General features: G+C 39.8%; 2 protein-coding genes and 1 long non-coding RNA gene across 10 annotated transcripts; 1 reads left to right on the forward strand and 2 right to left on the reverse strand.

Annotated features, from left to right (window-relative positions):
- Positions 1–3: 3 nt before the first annotated feature.
- LOC124301108 (sodium channel protein Nach-like) lies at positions 4–6484 on the reverse strand. 3 transcript variants are annotated; one of them, XM_046755818.1, is made up of 6 exons: positions 6235–6484; positions 3368–3580; positions 2955–3257; positions 1017–1601; positions 789–898; positions 4–699 (listed from the first exon to the last, which is right to left on the reverse strand). In XM_046755818.1, exons 1-6 carry the CDS (start codon positions 6393–6395, stop codon positions 563–565), a joined length of 1509 nt encoding a protein of 502 aa, XP_046611774.1. In that variant the 5' UTR covers positions 6396–6484; the 3' UTR covers positions 4–562. The 3 variants fall into 3 exon arrangements, 2 of the variants coding, with proteins under 2 accessions (XP_046611774.1, XP_046611775.1); XM_046755819.1 differs by lacking the exon at positions 6235–6484 and adding an exon at positions 4682–4848; XR_006907397.1 differs by having other exon boundaries at positions 683–699; positions 789–894.
- On the forward strand, positions 1430–21672 carry LOC124301106 (exostosin-1). Of its 6 annotated transcripts, none has more exons than XM_046755808.1 (9): positions 1430–1552; positions 15681–15819; positions 15912–16981; positions 17129–17330; positions 17437–17556; positions 17695–17925; positions 18029–18295; positions 18389–18639; positions 18738–21672. In XM_046755808.1, exons 3-9 carry the CDS (start codon positions 16092–16094, stop codon positions 18916–18918), a joined length of 2142 nt encoding a protein of 713 aa, XP_046611764.1. In that variant the 5' UTR covers positions 1430–1552; positions 15681–15819; positions 15912–16091; the 3' UTR covers positions 18919–21672. The 6 variants fall into 6 exon arrangements, with proteins under 6 accessions (XP_046611764.1, XP_046611767.1, XP_046611766.1 ...); XM_046755810.1 differs by having other exon boundaries at positions 1491–1610; XM_046755807.1 differs by lacking the exon at positions 1430–1552 and adding an exon at positions 1596–2162.
- On the reverse strand, positions 13248–15429 carry LOC124301111 (uncharacterized). Its single transcript, XR_006907399.1, has 3 exons — positions 15292–15429; positions 14341–14880; positions 13248–13688 (listed from the first exon to the last, which is right to left on the reverse strand). It is a non-coding gene; the product is annotated as an uncharacterized LOC124301111 (long non-coding RNA).
- Positions 21673–21772: the final 100 nt, after the last annotated feature.

Below are 21772 nucleotides of genomic sequence, written 5' to 3' on the forward strand. Positions count from 1 at the left end.
CACTCTTTTATTGCTAATAATTATACCTCAATGAAATACCAACCAGTTTTCACACAGATATATTTCCAGACAATGAAAGGAAAAAAAAAACGTGTTTACACATGTTTACGTGATACATGCTGCGTGAAATTTTATTTATCAATACCGGGAAATGTATAAATAATGATTATTCTGTATATTAAAGCGATTGTTATTGGTACATAGAAATACTTGGAAATAATTGGGGAATTGAATAAAATATAAATTCTCCAGGAAATGATTGTACCTGAGCGATTTAAGTGCCAGATACTGATTTCCTGCTACGAATCTATCAAAATTAGATAAAGACGAACCAGCATTGGTTAGATTAGATAGAAACGTTGATTCAAAGTGACGGTGTTACAAAACAATTAATGCAAGCTCGAAGTTAGGTTTGGACATCGCGATTACTTAACATAAATAGTACCTTGGCGATAGTAAGATTATAACACGAATTCCATCCTCGTTGTACTTACAATACTACCTTGCATAGTAGGCTTGAAAAAAGTATTCGCAGATACCCAGATGCAGTAATCCCAGTAAATTACCTTTTAGTAGTTGGATTGCGATTTCTTCTCATTCTCAGTTTGTTCGGCAAGCAGATACAGAAGAAATATAAAATCTCAACCAGCGAAATGAAACTGCAGCCCAAGAAGAGACTGAACACTCCCCCCAGGGAAGCTGAAAAAGCATATTGCAGGGCAGGAATTTGAAGAGTTCAGAGAACGTGCGTAGGCGTGAGACCTTTCGCCTTATCGTAAGTTACTCACAAAGTAGATTGATCCAAGATTGAACTACGTCCCTGCGCTGGAGCGTCATCACTTGCGAGGCGAGCGTTATGTGCAACGCAGTTGCGTTTGGGATTCGGTTTACGTCCTTGCTGTTTGAATTGTAGATGGAGAAAAAAAAATTGATATATCCCCATGAGGCGTGTACTAGGTATGTGATTATGTTTCCGCGCGGCGAATTCAAATGAGCAACCATGCTAATCCACTCACTAGAATGGAGAAGGAGCGAACTCCGGGGCGTTGAGCGGTATCGTCGTCGTCTCTACGCTGTAGCTCGTCTCCTCGCATTCCGGTATGCACCGACACTCGGGGTCGCTGGGCTTCAAAGAGCTGGAGCCGATCATATTCTTCGACAGGCATATCATGTGGGAAAAATTGCAAAACTTGAAGTCCCGCTCGTTAGTGAGAGAGTAGAAGGTCTGACACCGACATATGTTCCTGATTATGCGCTCGCGGCACGACACGTAACAGTTGCTTTTGCGATAAGGGGGCGAAGACTCGTCCACAATTACGCATCTTCTAACATCCTGCCCGATACTTAGCACTTCGCTGCTACTCGTTAGTCGATTTCCGTTCACGCTGGCGATCGTCTCGTGGCCCGACGGCGCGACGAATTCCAAAGCCGCGGGACCCGGGTAATTTAGGGGCTCGTGGATCAGGACCTTTATTCCGTCGCCGTAGAACGCCGACGAGAGTCGATCCTCCTGCAGCGGGTTCATCAGGAATGAGAGAAGAAATCGCGCCCCGTAAGTCACTGAGTGATGTTCCTGATCCTTCGACTCTTCGGCTGCGAACCTGCGCTCGGTTGGTTCGCGTCATTTGCATTAAAAATTACAATATATGTACATGTAATATAGACTTGAAAAACAGAAATATCTCTCCGAACATCAAACTTTGTGTAGAAAACCAAATCAGGATTGAAAATAATTTAAATAAATAAATATTAATCCGGGCCCTATTTATAACAATCTTACACTACGTCGATATACTTGGGAATAATTACTTGATATATTACGTCAACGGAAATACCGTGCTTCGTTGTAACTAATAACAGCTATTCGCAAAACGAAATCAACTCTCCGTCCGTGCAACTACTTATTTAGCCACGCGTCGTGCTACACTTCACCGTTTCTTGTTTGTTCTTGTTACGATACACTAAAATAATACGCAATCAGAGTTGCGGTTTCCTTTCAAGTCCGCTCCATGAGTTTCTCTTTGAACTTTGCCCTGCTACGTAGAAAGAAAATAAAGACCTTGCTGACCGATTGCTGCAGTCGTTGTTCACGATTCACAGAATATAGCCTGCATTGAATCTACGATAAAGAAAATTCTGGGCATCAATGTGATTTCAGAGCGGTATGTAGTTTTTTATTTCTATAATCCTAATTTAAATTCTCACACTTCCGCTTTACTCCAACGATTTTTAATTTTATAGTCAATTCTTCGGAGTGTAACTTTAATTCGAAACTCTGATGCGTTTTCGGACACGTTCAGCTTGTCGGCGAAATAATGCTTGTACATTCTACCACGTATTCAACACGCGTCAGATTAATAACCGAGTAACGCGTTGCCGGCCTTTCCGCGTAATTCAATCCGTCAAGTCTTTCTTAGGTTTCGTTCGCCACTCTCCAGTTGCACCGGCCACACACTTACACGTGTATTCTCTTTCTCTGTCTCTGTTCGTCTCTCTCCTAAAGTTGATTGTCAACGGCTCCTAGTTAGTAAAACTATTGCATCATTACATCCGAGTGTAATAGTCTTTGAGTAATAATAATCACACTACGTATACTCTCCTCTCTTATTTTGCATAATGTTTAGCATCATTCTGCTCAGTCAACTTTTCCTCTCCTAACGCGTGTTCGTTTTTTTACTTTTTTTCAAATTTACGTCATTCAAAGGGGACACAATATGTCCTACACTCTGTTTTATATTTTACGTGTCTACCTATTTCTCGTCCCCCCACTTCTGACCGTAGTAATTACATACACGTTCAATGTAATCTTTCGATATCCAGGGTCAATTCTGAGCTCCATTAGCGGGCAGTCCGCTGTCTCAAAGATATGGTTAATCGATTAGTATAAGTTGAGGTTTGACGTGCCGCGATAAGAACCTGTCATTCCTATCAATTCGCACCTGAGTAAAGTTTACCTTCTCCTTGCGGATGAGGCGTGGTGGTAGTTAAACGAGCAGCATAGCCCATAAGGGGTCAGCGAAGGCGACATTAAGCTTTTGCAGGGCACCTCGCGATTCGCCCTTTTGCACACGATTAGGTATTCGCTACAGTTCGGGCCAACTTTCTCGAGGAATTCGTGAATCTGCAGAGCGTTTGAGTTTAGGAGCTCTTGCATGACTTCAAGCTCCCTGGGAAACGTATTCGATGGCTCGATCGCCTTCCTCACTTGTCTCACGGCGTTTATCAATTCCTCCCGCGGAACATCTTTCGGCTTCAATCTGAAATATTATAGCATCAGGAATTTATTGTAAAACGAGAGACTTGCGGAGGATATCAGGGAACTGTTATAGTATATGATAGAAAAGGGACAAGCGGGGGAGCGACTCACGTTTCATGCGAGTTAAGATAACTTTCCAACTTCTGTCTCGTCGCCATTGTGCCGTGGCACAAGGTTACGGCGGGCAATTGAAGGTCCCATGCAGGATGTTGAGTGCTCACAACGGTCGTCCTCATGCTAGCCGCGTGATGTCTTTCGTAGAAGCGGCTGGACAACAGCCCGGCGCATACTATGGATATGCTCACGATTGTTAGCCAAATAAACCTGTTGCAATAGCAAGCGAGTTGGGTCAGAAAGGGTAGAAGGAATCGTTCGGGTCAACGAGAGGTCTGCTCTATAACACGTATAATTTGTACTCATATTCAGTCTATTTTGATCGTCTTCAGAACCCCAAGCATTATCATGTGCACGAGTCTTGACATTAATCACTTTTTTATCTTTCAGCTAGTTGTGATTTAACGTATGCCAGAACCTGCAGCCTTACGCTGTACGTATACAGGGTGAGGAAAAAGTATGGAAACCCCTAGAAATCTTGCGGTGTTCGGTGAAAAGAAGATTCAATGGTGACCCTTGATTTAACTTTGAACATCATCATCAAGGTAATTTTGCGTTCGTCTCTGATTTTTCAAATGGGAACCCCCAAAGAGCGCAAAATTTTACGTTTAAATGTGTGTCCAGAGTCAACGTGACATCTACGGGTCAAATAAAGGCCGAAAGTATGGTTGGTAACAATGACTCGGATAGTTTTGAGGATCCGCATCTCACGGAAGATGGTTCGCACAAAAGTTGTCAGGTTTGGTCGAGACGATCTGATTAGCTTTTGAAAGTTGATCTTGAAGTCAAACTTCGAGGTTCACTATTTTTGAATGAAAGGGGTTTCCGTACTTTTTCCTCACCCTGTATGTACGTTACGTAAGTTCGTTGTTCGTTTAAAACGGTGACATTGAAACCGTTTTTCTATTACCTTCCCAAGAACAACAGGCTGCCGAATCGTTCGTGTATATATAACACCTTTGGCCTGTAACGTATATATTTTCTTCCCTTTTATGAAAAGTTTTCCGCGATAAGTTTTCTTCGTCAAAGAATAGAATACTTTCAAGCGATGATATAGCTTCAAGCTTTCGGCGAAAGATATATACACGCATGAGTCACGCGAATATTTACTTGAGCGAAATATTGACTAAAACTGATTTCTCTTCCCACCCACCGCGACCGTTGTTCTCGGTCCGTGGAACCGGTGACTAATCGCAAGATATCGCTTATTGTTAAACACGCGCGTCTATGACGCAGTTATGATTTACGGTGAAGTTTTACAAGTTCCTGCTGTACCAAAACTCGACGATTAATTTATTCCAAGGTTATAACTTTTGTAACTCGCGCAGATGTGCAACACGAATCGCTGTTCCATTTCTTCCCTTGATATGGACCAGTCGTACAGCAGCCGCCTACATCATGTACAGAACCCACTCTTGGGAAGAAGCAGCAAGCTTGCGTCTAATCTGTCTGCCACATGGAGTCTCGACCCCCAGCGGCACATCTGTCGTTGCAAACCCATACAAGGGTCAAGTGTTGGGTATTCAACTACGTATAAAGATTGGCGGAGGTGAATTGCAGTCTGCTTCTATACATATCTATACGTATATGTATAGGTATAACATCGGCCGCTGCATCCGCTACTGCCTCTAATTATAGCCTTTAAGTCCGAAGGAAAAATAACTCAAGATTTGAGTGACAATATCATTTTTTTGAGTTCAATTCGTTTAAATTGATTCGTGTAAATTCAACTTGACTTTTGTTTTATTTCGAATTAATTTTTGCAATTCAGGTAAACTTCTACAATTCAACTTGATTCATTTCAATTCATGAATTTCAGGTTTTTTCACCGTAATTCTCGATAATTTATTTTAATAACTGGTGAATTTCAAATTCACTTTTTTTTAAATTCCACTTCATTTTTTTCCCCCTGTGAACAGATAATTCTGACACGAATTCAAATCAATTCAAATCAACTTGACCAAATCTTCTACAATTTAGTTGATTCTCATTAATTCAGAAACCTATTAACGTATCAATTCAGTGAGTTATTTTTGTTATATTTACGTTACTCCTCCCCTACCAATTATTGTACCGATAGTTCTGGAATATTATAGTTAATATGTATAGTTGCCTATGAAATGAATGTACACATCTGATCCTGAATAGAACCTGCCTTCGTTGCTTCCTTGTCGTCATCATGGGCGCATACGCATATTTATATTAGAGTATAAGTATTGCCAGTAGCAGTTATACACTAGATATCTGTCGCACATGCGACCTCAATTTTAACGACCTTCAATCGGCCATCGTATACATATATAAAATAACTATAATAACTGCCATACATACACATAATAATCGCGACAAATGATAATACGTCTGCAGAAACTGCAAATACCGTTTGAACCAAGATTTCTGTATCTCGGTCGGGTTCTGCTGATTAAAATTTGTAATTTTAAATTTGACCAAGTCTCGCCGTTCCGAGATGTCAACAGTCATTCCGTCTAAAATTTGATCAAGCTCTACTTTCGTTGCCGTGCTCATACGCGTAACGAATCAAAGCAAAACTCACATGCACAAAGTAATGCTAGATTTATTTACTGTTTTATGGATACTGTGCTATCGCGTGTGTATAACTTATACAAAGATTACGCAACTGGCTGAACGATCAACGTGGTATTGAGAAATGATATAAGAAAAACTACCGGACGTTGGTCAGATCCGTGGTATAAAATATTTAACGATCATTTGGCTTCACCTTGGGAATATCTGTACTGAGTTGCATAACATAAAAAAGTGAGAACATGTGTTAGATCTACAAGGCTAAATTTGAAAAAAAGTAATAAAAATGAGCAAAAGTTGTATTGTAAAATTATACGAACCCGTCTGTCTTTAATTTTCTTTGCGTGGTGTATTTTAGACCGTGGATACTTGTCTCTGCTGCGAATTCATTGTATACGTCAACGAGTATTTGCCAGTAGCCGATACGCTTCGATCGAGCTGGTAGATCTTGGGGAACTCTTGATATTTTAATTCTATTCATCGTATACCAGAATATTGGTGAAAATTTTCTTTTCAATGCGCTACGAATCCCACGTTATTCCACAATGCGATTCTTCCGTAGGGACACCGCCTCGACGCCTACGGTCAATCAATAGCCTCATTATCATGTGGCAAATACGTCGCGACATGCGTATATCGACGTATGCGTGGCTATGATTTGAAAATTTTCCATTTCGTGTGCTATCGACTCTACTGCGAGAACGTTTTTCAGTCTGAGCTCACACTCTCAAGTTTCAAATATAAAAAGTCATGCGCAATATGCGTACGCCTCAAGATCCACTCTTGATTCGTAACTCCAGCAATTCAGGGGCTATTATGTTATACGACATGAGATGAAGGCGTGAGAATGAACAGTAGTACATGAGCATGCTCAAGTTGAACGTTTCTACTCCTTCGATCTAAAATGCATTTCTGGTAATTCCGATACCGCTGACAATGGTGTGTAATTTGAAGAGTATAAGTCAAAGCCAGAGCTTTCACACTGCGTTACGAGGAAAAATTTTTGAAATATCAAGATAACGTCCATTTTGCTGCAATCCTGGGTGACCAGCTGAGACTAAAAATTTTTTGCTCGGAGGAAATGTAAGGCATTTTTGGCGCGAGACGGAAAATTGCCTTCGTAATTTCTCTCCTGTTGATCCCACGCTCTTTTCGCTGCGTTTTCCGAGTTCCTGGTGGTCCAATAAGTCAGGAAAGGGTCATACAAATCGAATCTGAGACCAAAAATTTTCGGCTCCAAAAATGAAGAAAAAAGTAAGGCTAACCCCTTTGCATTTTTGGCGAAAATTTTCGCGATTTTGAAAAGTGCTGCAATAAATTCTTTCTGGCACTATTCCGACGTAATTTTGCGAGAGAAATCGATTGGGCGCAGTGCCGATACGCTGCGATCAACGCATCAAAAGTTAGAGCCGAAAAACGAGAACCTGTGTTTTCGACATTTTTCAGCGGGTGCTTTTTCCTTCGTAGTTTCTCTCCTGTTGATCCCACGCCCTTTTCGCTGCGTTTTCTGAGTTCCTGGTGGTCCAATTAGTCAGGAAAGGGTGCCACAAACTGAATTTGAGACCAAAAATTTTCGGCTCCAAAAATGAAGAAAAAAGTAAGGCTAACCCCTTTGCATTTTTGGCGAAAATTTGCGCGATTTTGAAAAGTGCTGCAATAAATTCTTTCTGGTACTATTCCGACGTAATTTTGCGAGAGAAATCGATTGGGCGCAGTGCCGATACGCTGCGATCAACGCATCAAAAGTTAGAGCCGAAAAACGAGAACCTGTGTTTTCGACATTTTTCAGCGGGTGCTTTTTCCTTCGTAGTTTCTCTCCTGTTGATCCCACGCCCTTTTCGCTGCGTTTTCTGAGTTCTTGGTGGTCCAATTAGTCAGGAAAGGGTCACACAAATCGAATTTGAGACCAAAAATTTTCGGCTCCAAAAATGAAGAAAAAAGTAAGGCTAACCCCTTTGCATTTTTGGCGAAAATTTTCGCGATTTTGAAAAGTGCTGCAATATATTCATTCAGGCACTATTCCGACGTAATTTTGCGAGAGAAATCGATTGGGCGCAGTGCCGATACGCTGCGATCAACGCATCAAAAGTTAGAGCCGAAAAACGAGAACCTGTGTTTTCGACATTTTTCAGCGGGTGCTTTTTCCTTCGTAGTTTCTCTCCTGTTGATCCCACGCCCTTTTCGCTGCGTTTTCTGAGTTCTTGGTGGCCCAATTAGTCAGGAAAGGGTCACACAAATCGAATTTGAGACCAAAAATTTTCGGCTCCAAAAATGAAGAAAAAAGTTAGGCTAACCCCTTTGCATTTTTGGCGAAAATTTTCGCGATTTTGAAAAGTGCTGCAATAAATTCTTTCTGGCACTATTCCGACGTAATTTTGCGAGAGAAATCGATTGGGCGCAGTGCCGATACGCTGCGATCAACGCATCAAAAGTTAGAGCCGAAAAACGAGAACCTGTGTTTTCGACATTTTTCAGCGGGTGCTTTTTCCTTCGTAGTTTCTCTCCTGTTGATCCCACGCCCTTTTCGCTGCGTTTTCTGAGTTCTTGGTGGTCCAATTAGTCAGGAAAGGGTCACACAAATCGAATTTGAGACCAAAAATTTTCGGCTCCAAAAATGAAGAAAAAAGTTAGGCTAACCCCTTTGCATTTTTGGCGAAAATTTTCGCGATTTTGAAAAGTGCTGCAATAAATTCTTTCTGGCACTATTCCGACGTAATTTTGCGAGAGAAATCGATTGGGCGCAGTGCCGATACGCTGCGATCAACGCATCAAAAGTTAGAGCCGAAAAACGAGAACCTGTGTTTTCGACATTTTTCAGCGGGTGCTTTTTCCTTCGTAGTTTCTCTCCTGTTGATCCCACGCCCTTTTCGCTGCGTTTTCTGAGTTCCTGGTGGTCCAATTAGTCAGGAAAGGGTGCCACAAACCGAATTTGAGACCAAAAATTTTCGGCTCCAAAAATGAAGAAAAAAGTAAGGCTAACCCCTTTGCATTTTTGGCGAAAATTTTCGCGATTTTGAAAAGTGCTGCAATATATTCATTCAGGCACTATTCCGACGTAATTTTGCGAGAGAAATCGATTGGGCGCAGTGCCGATACGCTGCGATCAACGCATCAAAAGTTAGAGCCGAAAAACGAGAACCTGTGTTTTCGACATTTTTCAGCGGGTGCTTTTTCCTTCGTAGTTTCTCTCCTGTTGATCCCACGCCCTTTTCGCTGCGTTTTCTGAGTTCTTGGTGGTCCAATTAGTCAGGAAAGGGTCACACAAATCGAATTTGAGACCAAAAATTTTCGGCTCCAAAAATGAAGAAAAAAGTAAGGCTAACCCCTTTGCATTTTTGGCGAAAATTTTCGCGATTTTGAAAAGTGCTGCAATATATTCATTCAGGCACTATTCCGACGTAATTTTGCGAGAGAAATCGATTGGGCGCAGTGCCGATACGCTGCGATCAACGCATCAAAAGTTAGAGCCGAAAAACGAGAACCTGTGTTTTCGACATTTTTCAGCGGGTGCTTTTTCCTTCGTAGTTTCTCTCCTGTTGATCCCACGCCCTTTTCGCTGCGTTTTCTGAGTTCTTGGTGGTCCAATTAGTCAGGAAAGGGTCACACAAATCGAATTTGAGACCAAAAATTTTCGGCTCCAAAAATGAAGAAAAAAGTTAGGCTAACCCCTTTGCATTTTTGGCGAAAATTTTCGCGATTTTGAAAAGTGCTGCAATAAATTCTTTCTGGCACTATTCCGACGTAATTTTGCGAGAGAAATCGATTGGGCGCAGTGCCGATACGCTGCGATCAACGCATCAAAAGTTAGAGCCGAAAAACGAGAACCTGTGTTTTCGACATTTTTCAGCGGGTGCTTTTTCCTTCGTAGTTTCTCTCCTGTTGATCCCACGCCCTTTTCGCTGCGTTTTCTGAGTTCTTGGTGGTCCAATTAGTCAGGAAAGGGTCACACAAATCGAATTTGAGACCAAAAATTTTCGGCTCCAAAAATGAAGAAAAAAGTAAGGCTAACCCCTTTGCATTTTTGGCGAAAATTTTCGCGATTTTGAAAAGTGCTGCAATATATTCATTCAGGCACTATTCCGACGTAATTTTGCGAGAGAAATCGATTGGGCGCAGTGCCGATACGCTGCGATCAACGCATCAAAAGTTAGAGCCGAAAAACGAGAACCTGTGTTTTTGACATTTTTCAGCGGGTGCTTTTTCCTTCGTAGTTTCTCTCCTGTTGATCCCACGCCCTTTCCGCTGCGTTTTCTGAGTTCCTGGTGGTCCAATTAGTCAGGAAAGGGTGCCACAAACCGAATTTGAGACCAAAAATTTTCGGCTCCAAAAATGAAGAAAAAAGTAAGGCTAACCCCTTTGCATTTTTGGCGAAAATTTTCGCGATTTTGAAAAGTGCTGCAATGAATTCTTTCTGGCACTATTCCGACGTAATTTTGCGAGAGAAATCGATTGGGCGCAGTGCCGATACGCTGCGATCAACGCATCAAAAGTTAGAGCCGAAAAACGAGAACCTGTGTTTTCGACATTTTTCAGCGGGTGCTTTTTCCTTCGTAGTTTCTCTCCTGTTGATCCCACGCCCTTTCCGCTGCGTTTTTTGAGTTCCTGGTGGTCCAATTCGTCAGGAAAGGGTGCCACAAATCGAATTTGAGACCAAAAATTTTCGGCTCCAAAAATGAAGAAAAAAGTTAGGCTAACCCCTTTGCATTTTTGGCGAAAATTTTCGCGATTTTGAAAAGTGCTGCAATGAATTCTTTCTGGCACTATTCCGACGTAATTTTGCGAGAGAAATCGATTGGGCGCAGTGCCGATACGCTGCGATCAACGCATCAAAAGTTAGAGCCGAAAAACGAGAACCTGTGTTTTCGACATTTTTCAGCGGGTGCTTTTTCCTTCGTAGTTTCTCTCCTGTTGATCCCACGCCCTTTCCGCTGCGTTTTTTGAGTTCCTGGTGGTCCAATTCGTCAGGAAAGGGTGCCACAAATCGAATTTGAGACCAAAAATTTTCGGCTCCAAAAATGAAGAAAAAAGTTAGGCTAACCCCTTTGCATTTTTGGCGAAAATTTTCGCGATTTTGAAAAGTGCTGCAATAAATTCTTTCTGGCACTATTCAGACGTAATTTTGCGAGAGAAATCGATTGGGCGCAGTGCCGATACGCTGCGATCAACGCATCAAAAGTTAGAGCCGAAAAACGAGAACCTGTGTTTTCGACATTTTTCAGCGGGTGCTTTTTCCTTCGTAGTTTCTCTCCTGTTGATCCCACGCCCTTTTCGCTGCGTTTTCTGAGTTCTTGGTGGTCCAATTAGTCAGGAAAGGGTCACACAAATCGAATTTGAGACCAAAAATTTTCGGCTCCAAAAATGAAGAAAAAAGTTAGGCTAACCCCTTTGCATTTCTGGCGAAAATTTTCGCGATTTTGAAAAGTGCTGCAATAAATTCTTTCTGGCACTATTCCGACGTAATTTTGCGAGAGAAATCGATTGGGCGCAGTGCCGATACGCTGCGATCAACGCATCAAAAGTTAGAGCCGAAAAACGAGAACCTGTGTTTTCGACATTTTTCAGCGGGTGCTTTTTCCTTCGTAGTTTCTCTCCTGTTGATCCCACGCCCTTTTCGCTGCGTTTTCTGAGTTCTTGGTGGTCCAATTAGTCAGGAAAGGGTGCCACAAACCGAATTTGAGACCAAAAATTTTCGGCTCCAAAAATGAAGAAAAAAGTAAGGCTAACCCCTTTGCATTTTTGGCGAAAATTTTCGCGATTTTGAAAAGTGCTGCAATATATTCATTCAGGCACTATTCCGACGTAATTTTGCGAGAGAAATCGATTGGGCGCAGTGCCGATACGCTGCGATCAACGCATCAAAAGTTAGAGCCGAAAAACGAGAACCTGTGTTTTCGACATTTTTCAGCGGGTGCTTTTTCCTTCGTAGTTTCTCTCCTGTTGATCCCACGCCCTTTCCGCTGCGTTTTCTGAGTTCCTGGTGGTCCAATTAGTCAGGAAAGGGTGCCACAAACCGAATTTGAGACCAAAAATTTTCGGCTCCAAAAATGAAGAAAAAAGTAAGGCTAACCCCTTTGCATTTTTGGCGAAAATTTTCGCGATTTTGAAAAGTGCTGCAATAAATTCTTTCTGGCACTATTCCGACGTAATTTTGCGAGAGAAATCGATTGGGCGCAGTGCCGATACGCTGCGATCAACGCATCAAAAGTTAGAGCCGAAAAACGAGAACCTGTGTTTTCGACATTTTTCAGCGGGTGCTTTTTCCTTCGTAGTTTCTCTCCTGTTGATCCCACGCCCTTTTCGCTGCGTTTTCTGAGTTCCTGGTGGTCCAATCAGTCAGGAAAGGGTGCCACAAACCGAATTTGAGACCAAAAATTTTCGGCTCCAAAAATGAAGAAAAAAGTAAGGCTAACCCCTTTGCATTTTTGGCGAAAATTTTCGCGATTTTGAAAAGTGCTGCAATATATTCATTCTGGCACCATTCCGACGTAATTTTGCGAGAGAAATCGATTGGGCGCAGTGCCGATACGCTGCGATCAACGCATCAAAAGTTAGAGCCGAAAAACGAGAACCTGTGTTTTCGACATTTTTCAGCGGGTGCTTTTTCCTTCGTAGTTTCTCTCCTGTTGATCCCACGCCCTTTTCGCTGCGTTTTCTGAGTTCCTGGTGGTCCAATTAGTCAGGAAAGGGTGCCACAAATCGAATTTGAGACCAAAAATTTTCGGCTCCAAAAATGAAGAAAAAAGTAAGGCTAACCCCTTTGCATTTTCAGCGAAAATTTTCGCGATTTTGAAAAGAGCTGCAATAAATTTTTTCTGGCACCATTCCGACGTAATTTTGCGAGAGAAATCGATTGGGCGCAGTGCCGATACGCTGCGATCAACGCATCAAAAGTTAGAGCCGAAAAACGAGAACCTGTGTTTTCGACATTTTTCAGCGGGTGCTTTTTCCTTCGTAGTTTCTCTCCTGTTGATCCCACGCCCTTTTCGCTACGTTTTCTGAGTTCCTGGTGGTTCAATCAATCAGAGAAGGGTCATACAAATTGAATCTCAGACCAGAAATTTCGCCGTCAAAAAAGTAGCAAAGCCTTTGGATATCAGGTAAAAATTCGCCGATTCTGAAACCTGCCGTAATAAATATTTTGTTGCACCCCAACGACAAGAGCTTGCGAGAGAAATTGATCGTCGGCAGTGTGAGCTCGCTGCCAGCATTGTATCGAAAGTTACTTTTGAAACACATGAAATGTGCACAGGACTTTCACTGAGGTGGGGTAAAATAGTTCAAATTAATAGTCATAAAGTTTCGTACCAAGTTCAGTGCAGTTTATTCAATATAATATTTGTACAATATTGCGTAATTATAATTGTTGTGGTGTCAGTGTGTAACAATTCAACATGTTCACAAACAGAATCAAATTGGAACACAATAATAAATACAAAAATGTGAATAATCATTCCTCAAGATATTTCGGCATAATTTTAGGAAGTAGGTGTACAGTATACATTATCTTAAGTCGAATACGAAAAATATTATATCAGTTAGTGATTATCGTAGTTCACAAATACAGCTCAGGTGTTGACCTTCGTACAGGTCCAACACACCTCTGTAGAATACGACGTATGATGTCTGATTTATGTTAGCATCTATCCCCTTTGATGTAACGAGGATTAAAACGAATGAAGAATCAATTTTTTTCCATATTTCCTTCGCACTTTGTTAGTCTTTGGTCTCTTGCCGTTCAAGATGTCTTCTACGTTTTCCTGAGATCCCAATCAGTCTGTAAAGGCTCATACAAATCGATTATAGAGGAAAAATTATTTGCTCACAAAAAGAGCAAGATCAACCGAGATACTTTTCTAAAATTTCGACGATTCTGAATAATGCTGGAATCGATAGTTTGATGCTATATATCCGTGAATCCGTGAAGTCTTGAGGCGCGGCGAGCATCGAACATGAATTACCCCAAAAAATGGAAGAAATTCCTTCGTATCTTCTGAGCCGTTGGTTCTAAAATACTTCGAATGTTTTCTCTGGCTTCCTCGGGGTTTTCTTAGCCTCGGAAGGGTCCTTCAAATCGATGCCGATACTGATTGAATTGCGTTTCCAACGAGTACAAAAATACATGCGGAATCAGACTAACTCGAATTAAAAGCCCTTCGTCGATTATTTCTCATATATACTCAGGGCCATAGATTGAATCCGACCGCCGAACGCGTTTGAATCAATCATCATTATTTCGAGCACTGTGCCGTCGTCACGGCATTCATCGTATCTATGTATTGCAAGCGACTGCTAATCGCTTTCTGAATATCATTTTCATTTTCGAAATTTTGTGTATGTCGCTTTATCACCCGGAGATCAGGTATCAAATACTGCCAGACATATATTTGTATTGGATGCAGTCAAACATTATTAATCATCATACGTACAAAAGAAGCATCTGGTGGGTTTGCAATGTCCTGCACGATTCCGTTCTAAAATGAATGGGATTTCTGTCCCTCGAACCTGACACACAATGTTCAAGTTAGCAACGTTATCGTCACGAAACATTAGGGAAGAAATCCCTACGGACGAAATAAGATCACAAAATATGAGTGTGTTCAGTTTTATTACGGATTACTGTATTTCAGGTAAATCCAAAATCGCGAAAGAACAGTTTTTCCACGGCATGAATCGCAACAACGTTACTAACTTCTATATCAGCCTGACGTTGGAATCTCTCCATCTGCGTTTGTGCTCGCCGCTACGTTATCGGCCAGTAGAGATTTATTTTATCGACGGTTGGAACCCATTCGCCTGGCGTTGATTTCGTTGAGATGTGTCAACACAATTTAACCTCTCGTGGCTCTCGTGTGTGCCACACATAGTTCGGCGACTCGCATCTCCGCGCATCGGTTAAACTCAGTTCTAGAGTTCAGTCATAGTCAGTCAGCGACACTGTATCCAAATTTGGTCAATTATCCGTGCATCTGTAATAGCGGAACGTCATCAGATTAATAATTACCGTGCATTTAGTAGAAAGTTGACCTTTTTTTAACGTGAAAGTATAAATTGCAAAGAGATGAATTTTGGTCTTGTAAAAAACGCGACTGCTAAAATCGAAACTTCCCACCTCTTAATGTAAAGCCGATCGTCATTCTCCCTTCAATGAAGAAATTTTTATAAATTTACTAAACGTATGACAATAAATTTCACTTCGTACGAACGCATGTAACTAACCGATGACTGTATTGTTCGATGCTGGCTAATGAAAGTGCTCCGTCAAAAATCGTCGCGCGTATATACGATGGTTAAATGCCTTTGCACCGTGCTCGGTGATCAGTCAAAATTTGTATATTTTTATCCAAGTCAAGAACTTTCTAACCTAAAACAAAAATTACCTTTGTTTTTCCTCATCGTCGTCTCGGCATTTCTCTTTGAGTTTCGTAAACACTCCGACCAATATCTTGATCACCGAGATGTTTAAGGAACCTCCTAGTCGAAACCGCAATTCCCTATCATTACCATCATCGTCAAAGTTTCCTCGTACCGTGTTTCCTTCGCGAAGTTGATGTCCGTGATACAACAAACTTCTCCTGTCTAAATTCTTCATTGGATCTGCAAAAAAAATAAAAAATGACACGCTGTACTATGAGGTTAGCCTTTATTTCTGTTCTACGTGTCTACAAATAACCTGATATATAGACGTTCCTAATTCGAAATCTGTATTTTTTATTCACTGTCTGTGATAATTTTTAATATAGATTTGTTTTTTATAATTTCTTACCAGGAATGCCGGAAACGCACAGCGGCTGACGACATCCTTTCTTTGGCACTGTTGTACAAATTCAAGATAGTCTTGTTGATGCGTAACCAGAGCAAATCCTCTCCTAGGCCTAGTGTTTCTTTTTAATGTAAAAAGATGACTGGTAAACAATTCTATTTACTCGCTTCACATTTGTAAAATTCTTCTGTGACTTATAGTAGTGATGATAATTTGTGATTTTTTTTCTGATTCCAGCGATGTCCTTAAGCAACCTGCTCTTTAACCACTCTACGTTTAAACATTGGGTTTATTGCTGAATTGATAGCAATAATGAAATAAAATATTGTCACTTCTGGTACATCAACAAATGAAGCATGGGACAGAGTGTGAAATGAAATTATACATATATTTATTGTGAATGTGTGTGGCATAGCAATGCAAGCAAAAAAACGCTATTTACTGCTCTTCATTACCTGTGCATTTCTTGCTTATTGCTACTTTGGTGGTTATCGTTTAAAAAGTGAAAAGTGGACTGTGATAAAACAGGAACCTCACGAAAAATTGCCTTCGTACTTAACTTTGAATGAGGAGTTTTACGACAAAGACTTGAAATCAACGGGAATTAATAATCTACTTCTTGTTTCTCGTAACACCAATCAATGTCGGATGGAAACTTGCTTCGACTTTACAAGGTGCAGACAAGGTTTCACCGTTTACGTTTATCCCGTAGAAGACAATATCAGTCCTCTTTATCAGAAGATATTGAATGTCATCACTGAGTCTCGATACTACACAACAGATCCTTCTCGAGCCTGCCTGTTTGTATTAGGTCTCGATACCCTCGACAGGGATCCGCTATCCGCAGAATTCGTTCACAATCTTCCGTCCAAATTGTTGCGATTGACCTACTGGAACAACGGAAGGAATCATTTGATTTTTAACTTATATTCTGGGACATGGCCGGATTATGCCGAGGAATCGCTCAGCTTTGATCTTGGATATGCTATTTTGGCAAAGGCTAGCATGTCGCAATTCAAATTACGACCAAATTTCGACATATCAATTCCACTATTCGGTAAACAACATCCGGAACGAGGTGGCGAACCTGGTCAAGCACCTGAGAACCATTTTCCTACCAATAAAAAATACGTAGCAGCGTTCAAAGGCAAGCGATACGTCCATGGTATCGGCTCGGAAACTCGAAATGCCCTATATCATCTTCACAATGGGAAAGATTTAGTCTTTGTAACAACGTGTAGGCATGGCAAATCTTGGAGGGAGTTACAGGATGAACATTGCCAGCAGGATAATCAAGAGTATGACATGTAAGTATAATTTTTCATTACATTTCGAGTGCTTGACTCTAGAAACAATTGAATTCTGGTACTAGAAAACCTGGAGAAGTGATGACAGTGTTCTAAATCACCATTCGTATACTTACCACATTTGAATATATTTGTTTCCAATTACAGGTACGACTATGAGATACTATTGATGAATTCCACATTCTGCCTGGTCCCACGCGGAAGAAGACTGGGCAGCTTCAGATTTCTAGAAGCTCTCCGAGCAGGCTGCATTCCAGTAATACTAAGTAATGGATGGGCTCTTCCGTTTCATGAGCGCATTAATTGGGAGCAAGCAGTAATATTTTCTGACGAACGCCTCTTGCTTCAGGTTAGTCACAAAACTATCGTAATATTTGTACAAGTTGCCATTATTATAGACATAGGGATTCTTTTGTGAACAGCTTTAGGTGCAAATTATTCATATTTGGTTACAGATCCCAGACATTGTGAGATCCGTTTCGAATGCAGATATTTTGAAGTACAGACAACAAACTCAGTTTTTATGGGAACGTTACTTCTCTTCTGTTGAAAAAATCATTTTCACTGTATTTGAGGTAAGTTTATCCAATAATAAAAGAATGAACTTATTTCAAATGCTCAAATCAAAATAATGTTATCTTTATAAACGGCTCCGCCCAACTTCCATACTCATAAGAAGTATGCAACAAACTGATGGTTTACTTATCTTGCAGACTCTCCGAGAAAGATTACCTTGGGAAGGGAAACGAGAAGGATCGGTATGGAATTCGAGTCCCGGAGCTCTGGTGACGCTACCGCAGTTTACAGACAGCCAGCAGGAGCTTCCGTTTTCCAATTGTGAACCCGGCAACACTTTTACTGCGATAATATACTCTCAGCTCGGATCTACAGCAGTCCTATACCGCCTACTCAGAAGCGTGGCTAAGAGTAAATACTTGGACAAGGTGAGGCATAACGTGAATGATTTTTTTTAATTGGGAAGGAGATGAACTAATTCTATTGCCGTTTCTTCTTATCATTACGACTATTTTTGCTAATCGATTCCAGATCATACTCATGTGGAACACGGATATTCCTCTTCCAAGGAGGCCGCGTTGGCAAGGAATAAGAGCTTCGATACACGTCGTGGCAGCTAACGGAATATCTCACCGTTTTTATCCACAGAAATTGATGACAACAAGTGCTGTATTATCCTTAGATGAGGATGCTACTCTCAACACTGATGAAATTGATTTTGCGTTTACCGTTTGGCGGTATTTTCCTGAAAGGATCGTAGGTTATCCTGCAAGGTCGCATTACTGGGACGACTCCAAGGTATGAAGAAATTTTGCATTTTTAATACTTTGAACACAACTGCGATAGTTATACGTTTTTTAAACCATGAATCGTTATTATCTTTTTCTTCAGCGATCATGGGGTTACACCAGCAAGTGGACCAACGACTACAGTATAGTATTAACAGGGGCAGCTTTCTACCATCGTTATTATAACACTTTATATACCGAGCTGTTGAGCTCGACATTGCACAAAACTGTTGCACAGTCGCAAAATTGTGAAGATATACTGATGAACTTTTTAGTCAGTCATGTGACAAGACGACCTCCTATTAAAGTTACGCAACGTAAGCTATACAAGGATACAACAGTTGCCGGAATTAGGTTTGTAATACAAATGTTATTATTATTTAACCTCAGTAGTACTCTATCAGTATTCAATCCTTTTTTCTAAATTTTTTTTCTTAATTTCCTGTTCGCAGATCTCCCTGGAACGACCCAGATCATTTTATACAAAGACAAACGTGCATGAACACGTTCGTCGCTGTATTTGGGTACATGCCATTGCTGCGCTCGAATATGAGGCTTGATCCGGTTTTGTTCAAAGATTCCGTGAGCAACCTGCGTAAAAAATATAGACAGATCGAACTTGTTAGTAATTAGCACTGAAAATGAGATTTTTTTTTGCATCGTTACACAAGTATACAACAAAATATACCCTATAAGAATATAATAAATGCATTATTTCAATCAGCGAATTTCCTATACCGTATTGATTGACTTACAGCATAAGCGAGAAAATAATAATAATAATAACAATAATAATATAATTACAGCAACACTACCGACCAGTTGGCAATGGTTACAAAACTTTCTCCTATTCTGTTTTACGGAGGTGTGTACAGTAGATCAGATCATTTTAGTAATATGGTCAATTGTCATGAGAACTCTGGACGGATTTAGTTTTCTTTCTCTTTTATTTCATCACACTCGCGATTTCGTTATCAAAATGGACACATAAAAAATGCTCTCTACCTAAAACTTGATGAATGGTTAAAACTAGAATACAGAAAAATCATTTCTTTTATACATATGCTCGATTCTGTGCATAAGTTAAGAAGCGTAAATTTATTTACGATACTGCGATAACAAATATTCATTGCCTAAACTATGCGTCTTATAGTTAGATTTTTACGATTTAATCACGCTGAAGAAGATTTTTTAACGGGTTCCGTGAATTGAGATTTATTTTATCAGTAGTCTTAAGTTCAATGTATCACTTATGTAGGTTGTGAACTCGCGTCAATAATCATCATTGAAAAGCTTCCATACCTCATGAGAGTTAAATGATGGAGAGCTGCACTTTGCCGCAATAAAAAAACGGAAAATTACACTCTGCCATAAGTTTACAAGCCATCGTTTTTAAAAGCTGTATGCTAAACGAGAACATGAATTGTGTTAATTATACTTTTCCTTTTTTACGTGTTATTGGGAGAAAAAAACCTTCCCGTTAATATTATTTATTGTAAAATTTGATTAATATTATATATATATATATATATATATATATATATATTACATAAAATTGTAACCGTGCCATAACACCGACCAAATTAACGTATTGAGAATATGTTTACGGGATGCGTTCTTTACAGTATAATACTGTTACTGCATGTACAGGCGGTAGTAACAATATACGAATTATTATTTATCGAAAAATAACTTTGTTACTACGAAATAAGTAAAACCGCTATGAAAGAAGTGACGTTTCCTATGTTGTGAACCATTCCCTTCAAAGTTTTCATTCATTTTATAAAGGCAAATAATGGCTATTGCGATTTACTGCACTCAAGTGCTATTCTTTAGTTTTTGCCGAATAGAAATACCGGTAAATTGTACCAACCTGCGCTCTGAGTGGGCTAAAGCAGCAACTAAAACTCATGAGTATGATCACATTATAATTGTATTATACCAGCATTTTTATTTTCAATGCCCAGGTCTGATTGTTCGGAAATAATACGCTAAAATCATTAATGTTAAGTATATCATACGATATTATTTTTAATAAAAATTACAGTTTGCAGGGCGAGATTTAAAGTGAAACGAGTTTCAAAATGTTATTTTTAACGTTTGAATATAGGTGCAACACATTTTCCCACTTTAATGAGTCAGGGATCTACCATCCAAATAGAAAGTTTTAAGTATTCGCTCGAGCATATTGAACCATCCGATTTTCAATGAACTTTTGTAAATCTGAATCAATCAATTGTGAAAAGTAAAATTGGTCAATTACTTTCGAATATTCGCTGAAACTCGTGTTTTAGGAAATATTACAAATTTAAAAAAAAAAAAAATTTCTAAGCAATAAGACGACGTTCCTAATAAAAATTATATACATAGGTAGACACACACGAACACACACACACAGGTTTCCAGACTGTGCCATGAATGGGAAAGTAAGAAAACGTATAAGAGAAATGAATTCCAATCATATTTCTTGACATAGATTCTTGTCTAGATGGAAGTCACTTACTCTTGTCTGTCAGTGTGTATAGAATTAATTGACAACGCGACAAGATAAATTATTTATTACATAATTCATAACTAATGAAATTCAAGATTGCTACCAAGCTGTACATATTGAAAAATAGTTGAGCCATGCTTTTGACTAATCAGAGAATTGGTTTGTGAGCCAGCCTTTGAAATTTTACATTCACGAAGAATCCAGGTATTCATGAATGTCAAGCCCTGGATAAGCAGGCAAAGACGATAGGAAGTCTGAAGTTGTAAGATGTGCCGTTACTATTGTGTCGAAATGTTATTTAGAAAACATACAGCTGTCTCAAAAAGGAAACGAAACGTATAATTATTCCAATCGTGATTACATATATGCATACACATACGCACGTGTATATAGTATTAATGCGTGTGTTTATGTTACATGTAATTATTCAAACATTGTACAAAATGTAACAAACAATTACCCTTGGTGACTTCGCAATTACGAGTCTAGGGTTTTGTACTATTCATATAAAATAAATAAATCGTTAAAATCTAGAGTTTGCTATTCGTAGTCATTGCAATTTATATTTATTGTAAATGTATTTATTGGCTCGTCGGCACTTCTATGTACAGCATTGCAGTCAGCTAGTTTTTATTATTACACTTTATTTGCTTCCACTTTGTTTAGGCTAAATCTACTACTGCATAAAATGGTTGATATTAAATAGTACAAAAAAAATTCTGTACCTAATCCTAAATAAAATTACTTGTATTCATGGGCGTGCAAAAATACAAAGACAGTATTGAAAGTGAATGCTGATTGACAAACCGAGTAAATAATGTGGGAGGAATAAGTTATTTTATTTTTTAAAATAACAGTTGCAAGATAGAGATCCCCTTTGGCGTATCGGTCATGAAAAAAAAATGACCGACATCAGTTTCGGAATTTGAATAAACAAATTAGCCCAACGCTGTTTACGATTGTCAAATTAAAATGTTATTTATGTTGTCCAAT

This window comes from Neodiprion virginianus, chromosome 3 (assembly GCF_021901495.1).
Source record: "Neodiprion virginianus isolate iyNeoVirg1 chromosome 3, iyNeoVirg1.1, whole genome shotgun sequence".
Classification (NCBI taxonomy): Eukaryota; Metazoa; Arthropoda; class Insecta; order Hymenoptera; family Diprionidae; genus Neodiprion; species Neodiprion virginianus.

Coding starts and splice junctions, on each gene's coding strand:
- LOC124301108 (XM_046755818.1), bottom strand. CDS start 6,395: ATGAATAGAATTAAAATATCAAGAGTTCCCCAAGATCTACCAGCTCGA. Junction 899..1,016: donor TTCGCTCCTTCTCCATTCTA/GTGAGTGGATTA, acceptor CAATTCAAACAG/CAAGGACGTAAACCGAATCC. Junction 700..788: donor ATCTTGGATCAATCTACTTT/GTGAGTAACTTA, acceptor ATGCTTTTTCAG/CTTCCCTGGGGGGAGTGTTC.
- LOC124301106 (XM_046755808.1), top strand. CDS start 16,092: ATGCAAGCAAAAAAACGCTATTTACTGCTCTTCATTACCTGTGCATTT. Junction 16,982..17,128: donor GATAATCAAGAGTATGACAT/GTAAGTATAATT, acceptor TTCCAATTACAG/GTACGACTATGAGATACTAT. Junction 18,296..18,388: donor ATTACTGGGACGACTCCAAG/GTATGAAGAAAT, acceptor CTTTTTCTTCAG/CGATCATGGGGTTACACCAG.